This window comes from Nannospalax galili, unplaced genomic scaffold, assembly GCF_000622305.1.
Source record: "Nannospalax galili isolate Female #2095 unplaced genomic scaffold, S.galili_v1.0 scaffold528, whole genome shotgun sequence".
In the NCBI taxonomy this organism is placed as follows: domain Eukaryota; kingdom Metazoa; phylum Chordata; class Mammalia; order Rodentia; family Spalacidae; genus Nannospalax; species Nannospalax galili.
Window position 1 is genome coordinate 3,838,761 of NW_008359681.1, and position 8,657 is coordinate 3,847,417.

The following is an 8,657-nucleotide window of genomic DNA, read 5'->3' on the forward strand; positions in this document are numbered from 1 at the left end:
GGGCAGAGCTTCAGGTAGCGGTCTCAGGTTTTGGGCAATGTGCCGGGATGAGGCCCACGGATTCAGAGTCTCGTGTGGCCAAGCATCAAAAGAATCTTTTTAGCTGCCAGATTTTATACATTTCTTTTTTGGCTGGGGTCCTTCTGACTTACGTCAGTAACTTCAGTGGTTTCTTGAGATATGGCTCACACCCTGTGGTCACTTATCACCAACACACAGACACTCAACTCACATAGGTTCTGTTTGGTTGCTGGGTTACAACTTAGCTTCTTATCTACTTATCTATTTCACACAGTGTCACAGCAATGTTCAGTTTGGTTTCAGAGTTTACAGAGTTAATATTCATCTTTAATTTCTGATTTCTAAATTCCTAATAAATTCCTAATACATTCAGTACACCAGTGTTTATTAATTACTGTTATGTTGCAGTGGTGATATTTTCTTAGACCTCTATTGTTTAACTCTTCTGGAATTATTTCTTGTTTCCTCTTTGATGTGTTTTTTTCTTCAGACCAAAGTATTCCTTCCAATATCCTCTGTAGATTGGTTTAGTGGACCTAAGTTCCTGAAATATGTTTTTATCATGAAAGTTATCTTTCTCCTTTGATTACAACTTAAAGTTTTGTGGGTATAGTAGTCTTGGCTGGTATCTATGTTCTCTCATGACTTGTATGACATCGATCCAAGCTTTTCTGGCTTTCATAGTCTCTGTTGAAAAAATCAGCTGTTATTCAGATAGGCCTGCCTTTATATGTGACTTGATCTTCTTTCTTACCACTTTCAATATCTTTTCTTTGTTCTGTAGTTTACTTTTTGATCATTATATGATATGTACAGCTTCTTTTCTGGTCCTGTGTATTTGGTGTTCTGCATACTTTTTGTACCTTGATAGATATCTTTTTCCTTAGATTTGGGAAATTTTCCTCTGTGATTTTGTTGAAAATATGGTTCTATGCCTTTGGCTTGGGTTTTTTTCTCCTCCTTCTATTCCTCTGATTCATCGGTTTGTCTTGTCCCAGAGTTACTGCATGTTCTATTACTGGGTTATTTTAGATTTTTAAAAATTACTGAATATTTTTCAATTTTTCAGTATAACTTGGGGGTCATTGTAGAAAAGGGGTTATTTTAGATTTAACATTTTGTTTGAATGAGTTATCCATTTCTTCTACATTGTCTTCAAGGCCTGATATATTCTCTTTTACTCCCTTCCACTTGATCCAGTCTATTTTTTTTTTTTTTTTTTTTTTTTTTTAAAAAAAAAAAAAAAAAAAAAAAAAAAGAGGACGATAAATCTTTCACTGTGATATATCAAAATAATTTAGTTTGGATACTGGACATTGTATTACATTGTTGATTGTCTGATTTGTATTTTTCCTTTGAAGAGTGTTGTGGTTTTCCTTTAAAGACTAGTGATTTGTTGTGGGTAATCCCCCTCCCCTGTTTCCCTTGTATTTTTTTTTTTTTTTTTTTTTGGGTCTTTTTAAGACAGGGTCTCCCTGTAGCCCCAGCTGACCTGGAACTCACTATGTAGACCGGGCTGGCCTTGAACTCACAGGGATCCGCCTGCTCTGCCTCCCGAGTGCTGGGATTAAAGGTGTGTGTCACCACACCCAGCAATCCAGTCTATTTTTAAGGCTTTTCTGTGAGCTTTTTGTTTGACTTCCTGAGTTCTCATTTCAAGTTTATTTCGGTTTGGCTTTCCAGAGAGTCTGTATCTTATTAAATTCTAATTTCATGTCTTGAATTATTTATTTCATCCAACTATTTGTGTTTTTGCAGTCTTCATTAGTCTTTTACTCATGCCCTCCTTGAGTTCCTTGAAGATATTTATAATTGCTATCTTGAAATTATTGTCTTGTGCATTAGCTTAGCTGGTTTTATCAGGATACAGTCCCATGGATGTGCTAACTTCTGGAGGATGCATATTGTCTCAGTTATATTGTTTGTATTGGTTGCTGTTATGGGCCCTCACCATCTGGAGTTAATGTCATGGGTGTTTTTTCTTAATATGCATATCTGATCTCACTTTAGTTGAGTGGGTGTTTGGACCTTTGCTGTTACCTTATCAGGTTGTGGACCAGCTGAGTGGTGCTTGGTGTTCAGTCTTAGGGCTACTCAACTGTTCTAGATTGGATTCCACGTGGTCCTAGTGTGGCATGATGGATAGAGTGGCTGCTGGGGTCCAGTCAGGCAGCCTTGGTCTAATGGTCTCTACTTGGGGTTTCTGGTCCTCAGTATTCCAGAGCAGCACAGTTGGCTGGATGGCTGCTAGGGGCATGGACAGTTGGATTGGAGCTATAGGTCACTTTCTGCTGCTTGGGTTCAGACTCCAGGCAACCTGGAGATGTGTGGTGGGTGGGCAGGTAGATTGGGACTAGATTTCTACATATAAATTTTGTACTAATTTGATTAAATTTAATGCTTTCAATTTTACACCACTAAATATGGTGTTGACTTGATTTTTTAGATGTTATTTATCAGGATAAGGAATCTCCTTTCTGTTCCATATTTATTGATTGTTTTCATCATGAAAAAGGCATTAAATCTTCTCAATTTTTTCTTGTTTATTTAGATTATAATTTTCCTCATTATTGATATGATGTTTTACATAGATTTCCATATGTTAACCCAGTCTTTCATTTCTGGGAGAAATCCTCCTTGACATGATTGATAGTCATTGAAATACTGAAATTCATTTTGTGTATTTTGTGTCTTTGCTTTCAAGAGTTATTGTGTTTTATACTAGTGTTTCTGTCTTTGGTATTATTAGCCTCTAATTTTTAGTTAAGTTTGAAAATTGGTGTTATTTTTCCTTCAGTCTTTAGAAGAATTTACCAATGATGCCATCTCTTCCTGACTTCTTTGTTAGGAGATATTTATTGATTCAGCCTCTTTTAAGATCTGTTCAGATTTTCTATTTTTCATTTTTTAAATTTATTTCTGTTTTCTTAATGAATATTTCTTATAATTTTTCTATTTCATATTATCAAATTTGTTTAGAGTATTTTCTTATATTCCTTAGTGCAGTCAGCAATTTGCCTAGTGTATTCATGATTTGGCATTTGAGTGTTCCCTCTGCCTCCCTCTCTTATTTTTCTTTTTTGGTTTGGTTTGGTTTGGTTGTGTTTTGTTTTGTCAATCCTGGTGAACTTTGTGTGTGTGTGTGTGTGTGTGTGTATGTGTGTGTGTGTGTGTGTTTAAAACTTAATTTAATAATGCATGTACATAGTCTTTAAAAGCCAATGTTTTCCAAAGAATAGTAGTCTTCCACCTCACCTACCTTACACTCATGACTACTGCTTGCAAAGGAAGCCACCCTCAACTATTTTAATTGCTGCTTTTTGTATTTGTCTCTGTGCCTCTTTTCATTTAGAGAGAGAGAGAGAGAGAGAATTCAGCATTGGATGTCTTCTGCATTCTTTCTCCTTACATTTTATTTTTTTGAAATAGGTTCTCTCACTGAATCTGGAGCTCACCGAAGAGGCTAGACAGGTTGGCCAGGCGGCCCCAGGGATACACTTGTCTCTACTTCATAAGTGCTGGGATTAGTAGCACAAAAATTCAATAAAAAATACACATTGGGGGAAAAAAGCATAATAAAGAGTAAAGAAAAGACCATCAGTAACTGCTAGGGATATAGCTCATGGGTAGAGCATCAATGTAAAACAAGACAAAGCCTTCAGTAAAGCAATCAAGGACTGGGGAGATAGCTCAATTGGTGAATACTTCCATGCAAGCATGAGGACCTGATTTTGATCCTCAGCATACATGTAGACTTTTATCAAGTTTGTTCTTGACCAGTTTTTAGTTCCTTTTGTAGTTACCATTTTGTTCTTCATTTATCTTCATACTAATTATTATTGTTGCTGCTGCTTTCTTTTTAGTTTAGTCTGCTTTGCTTTTTCTAGTTTCTTTTTTTATTTTCATTTTTGTGTATAAGTGTATTGCTTGCATGTAAGTGCACCTGTGTCATCCAGTGCCCGTGGAGGTTAGAAGTGGGTGTCAGATCCTCTGGAACTAGAGTTAAGGACAGTTGTTAGCTGCCATGTGAGTGATGGGATTAGAATCCGGGTCCTCTGTAAGAGCAGTGAGTGCTCTTACTTGTTGACACATCTCTCCAGCCCTGCTTTTACTAGTTTCTTAAAGGTGAAAAGCTAGGTCATTGATTGGAGATCTTTTTAAAAATATTTTTATTGATTCTTACAAAATTCATACAATGTATTTTGATCACATTCAGACCCCTCTGTCCTCTTCATCCCCACCCAGTTACCCTCAATTTCATGTCTTATGTTTATTTTTCTTTTTTAAAAGTCTATTGAGTTTAATCTTTGTCCCTCAAATGCTCTTGGGTGTACATCTATCCTTTAGAGTCTGGTCAGGGGTCACACCTTAAGGAAAACTGACTCTCTGTCTCCTAGAAGCTATCAGTTGCCAGTAGATCCTCAGCTAGGGCTGGGGCTTCTTTAGTTTTCAATGTATGTATATGTAGCTATAAATAACCCTTGTTTTTTGCTGCTCCCTAAGTTTTACTATATTTTATTAGTTTTAAAGGGCCTTTTAAATGCCCTTGTGGTTTTTATTGACTCATTGCTTATTTAGGATTATATTGTTTAGTTTTACATATTTGTGCTTACACAGAGTTTCAGAATAAGTCAGAAGTGAGAGCAGCGTTAACGTATCTTTCCTTGATATGTGTGAATCCCAGTGCATCAACGTAGTCTTCAAGATGCCATTAAAAATGTTAGAATTTGAGGCTGGAGAGAGATGGCTCAATGGTTAAGAGCACTGGCTGTTCTTGCAGAAGGACCCATATTCGACTCCCAGCACCCACATGGGGTCTAACAACCTGCTGTTAACTCCAGTTCCAGGGGATCCAAAGCTTGTTTCTGACCTCCGGAGGCATTGCACAACATGGGTGCACCTACCTACATGCGGGCAATACACTCATATACATAAACATAATAAATAAAAATATTTTTTAAAAAAGAAAATGTCAGAACTTGCCCCCTGCTTTGGGACTCTCTCAGTCCCTCCCACTGCCCCAGGGCTCAGACTTCCCAGATGGCTAGTAGGGGCCTGCACTTCCTTGTCCCATCACCTCCCCTCGCATACCTGTCCTTTTAAGACTGTGGGAGTGCCTGACCTGGCTTCCTGGGTTGAGCTGCCCAAACTTCCCATGCCCATCCCCCTGCTTTGGGACCATCCCCTATCCTTCCCACCCACCTCTCCAGGGCTTACCCTGGCTAGTAGAGACTAGCATATCTGTTTCCTATCTCCTTTCCTTGAACCTTGGCCCTATTCCTCTGAGGCTACTGAAGTGTGCCCAACTAACCAGGGCTACTTCACTCTCCTGGAGAGCAAGTACCCTGCCTAGATCCATGTGGTCCCTCCAATACAAAATCAAAAGAGAAAATCTGAAGCCTAGACCAACTAACTTTTCATACCCAATCAGAAAGCAACCAAGCTAAATCAATAATACAAAAAGAATCAAACTTCAACTCACCAAAGTCAGGCTTGAGTTTCATACCAGAATCACAAGCAACAAAAGAAGATGTCAGAACTTCTCAAAGTCCTATTTCTCAAAGCATTCCAGTATTTTCTTTTCTCATGACAGATTGGGTCATTTATTTCTTAGGGCCTCACTATGTAGCTCAGGCTAACCTCATAATTCTCCCTCAGCTACCTTATTTCAGGGATTATAGGCATGCACTACTATGTCCAGCCTATGACAGTTTTGTGTGTGTGTTTCCATATGTGCATGTTATATATGAGCCAGAAATTCACAAAAGGCAAAGTTATGGTTTGGTCTGTGACCTCAAAGGCTGAATACTCAGTTATTTCTGTAGGGCTGTGTATTTTTCTGTCTTACTCTTAGCATCTGGCTCTGCCTGAGTCTCCAATGATAGAACATGGTATTTAGCACCTGAACTTTGCTCTGAACTCTGGCCTCAGTCTTTTTCATGGTATCTCTTTTTCCCTGTGTGTGTGTGTGTGTGTGTGTGTGTGTGTGTGTGTGTGTGTGTGTATGTGTGTATGTGTGTGTGTGTGTTTTGAGGGGGGAAGTCATCAGAGTATATGTAGGTTAGGAGTCAGAAAATTAATTCAGAGATATTTCTATGACTGTGTTCTTCCCTGCAGTTTCCTTCTTAGACCCTCTTATGCCCTCAAAAAAAAAAAAAAAATGTCATAGCAGTTTGACATCCTTAACTTTAATTTTCCATCCCAATATGACTTTTCTGAGCTCTCTTCCTTTAGGGTGCAAGTTTGAAAATGTTCCCCAGGATAAAATTGAAATAAAAGTAGAACTTTCCTCTTAACCTGCTTCTCTCAGGGTTCCTGTAACTCCAGGTCCAGGAGATCTGATGCGCTCTTTTGACCTCCATGTGCATGGAACATTACATATACACTGCATTTATATACATGCATGCAAAAAGTCATACACATAAAATAAGAAAAATGAAAAACACTTGACGGAAAATAATTATTTTAATGGGTGACTTACCGTGAGACTATGGAAGTATAAAATGTATGTGATGTAGTCCTTAAATAGAGGATATTCAGCTGTCTTTCATATTTAATCAGAAATACAGAAAATCTGTGTATGTTTTTAGCTGAGATTTAACACAGTAAAGAAATTTTGGATTTGAAAATGATTTGACTGTTAACCTTAATATAGCTTTCACAGACTTCTGGATTCTTTTCTAGTGGATTAATGATTTAGAAAATGATGGTTTATATGTTACTTGGCCTACAAGTTGCTGGGAATTTCTGAAGCCAGTATTACATGGAACAATACCTTCCATAAGGCGTAATTTTCATAATTTGGTAAGTTTTACATTTTGATTATTATGCCCTTCTCTTACAAAGATGACATTCCTTTGTTATACTTGTCTTTTGGTACGTAGGCCTCTCAAGTTGTAAGGAAGTACTTGCCTGATGCAGCAGGCTTGAGATGGCTTGGCTAAAAGGATATTAAGAAGCCAGTAATGTTACTTATTTGTTGGTTATTGTTCAGCTTTAATGTAGTTTTATAATACCAGTATTTTTTACATTACATCAAAGAAAGTTACAGCATCATTTTTTCCTTGTGCTATATTTTGAAGTTTACTGATCAAGAAAATATATAAATACCATATTTTTCACAAATGCTTATTGATTCCTTATTGCAATTCTAAACATCCAAACAACATTTTTGGAATTTTGAAATGTGTAGAGAAACACAAGGCTTTGGGGTGGGGTTGTTTGTTTTGTTTTTCACATAGTAAATAAAATCTATAATAATCTTCAGGAAACTGTGACGTTTATGCTGTTTTTTATTTTTTTACCATTTTCACAGAAAAGACAACATTTGGAATGAGGTGTTTCACTTTGTATAACATAAATATATTATGTTGTGCATCCACAAAGAAGATCATTAATCTTTTTAAAATTCCATGTGTAATTATATTTTATAAATTATGAATTTCTTGTGCCTTAAAATTATTTAGACTTGCTAGGAATTTTTAAAGATTTATACCTTGTATTTCATGCTTTAAATTACAGAAATTAGATTAAATTTGAATTTCATGAAAATTCTGAAGTGTTATAGTGTTCATTCTTCTAGGTTCTGTTTATTGATCCTGCTCAAGAATATACCTTGGATTTTATAAGTTTGGCGGAACTTTTCTATTATAATGAAATTCCTCTTAGGTAATTGTAAATTTATATTATTAAACTGTCAGCTAAATTAAATTTAGTGCTGCTTATATTGTGTTTCAGAGAGTGTTAATGTAAAATTCAAAGCAACAGATCTCATGCCTAACAACATAACTTGGGTTGTGAAGTATCATATACCTTTATGTGAACTCTTATTAGTCAAAGCTGACCAATATTCTTACATATCTGTTAACTTTCTGAGGGAATAATCTGATCACTCTGTAAACTCATTAGGACCACCAGAGTGTGTCTGACATTTTGCAGGATTGTAATAGCTACGAGGATTTTGGTGAATAGGAATTAAAATCAAACTATTAAAATAATATCTGTTCTTTTCTTAGCTATACATTCCTTCTACCTAGATGTTATAGTATAATATTTTAAAGTAGCAATTAATTGTGTTTCAAAAGATAGTTGTAACATTGTTTATTCACCTTTTCCCAGAATTGGTTTTGTGTTCATTCTTAATACGGATAATGAAGTTGATGGAACAAAAGATGCTGGAGTTGCTCTTTGGCGAGCTTTCAATTATATTGCAGAAAAACATGATGTATCAGAAGCATTTGTTTCCATGATACATGTGAGTTTATGCACTAGATAAAATTTCTTAGATTGAATAATTTTCTTGTATCACTAGATTTATTATATCATTTTAGCATATATAAAATTAATCATGGGAGTTAGTATAGATAAACTATTTCCTACAACTCTTTAGTGAAAAAAAATATATAGTGACTTTTAAAGTCAAATGTATTACTTGTTGTATTATAGTAATGGAAAGCTGACTAGACCATGGTGTTACATCTATCTTGTAAAATTAAGGTTTTAAAATATGTTATATACTTAATATTTGATAGATGAGTATTGAGAATGTGAAAATATAATTTAATTTCTGACCATGATGGAGTAATTGATGTTCACACAGTAAACAGATAACAACTCATCTCTGTAGGAAGTAATAA

General features: G+C 35.8%; 1 protein-coding gene across 8 annotated transcripts in view; it reads left to right on the plus strand.

The window, feature by feature from the left end:
• Positions 1 to 8,657, plus strand: part of Uggt2 (UDP-glucose glycoprotein glucosyltransferase 2) — a 259,231-nt gene that overhangs the window by 103,183 nt on the left and 147,391 nt on the right. For 7 of the 8 annotated variants that reach the window (XM_029558882.1, XM_029558884.1, XM_029558886.1 and 4 more), the window contains 3 exons: positions 6,706 to 6,825; positions 7,604 to 7,689; positions 8,140 to 8,275. In XM_029558882.1, coding sequence (XP_029414742.1) covers positions 6,706 to 6,825; positions 7,604 to 7,689; positions 8,140 to 8,275 — 342 coding nt within the window. The remainder of the gene's footprint in view (positions 1 to 6,705; positions 6,826 to 7,603; positions 7,690 to 8,139; positions 8,276 to 8,657) is intronic. The other variant, XM_029558883.1, reaches the window with a different exon arrangement.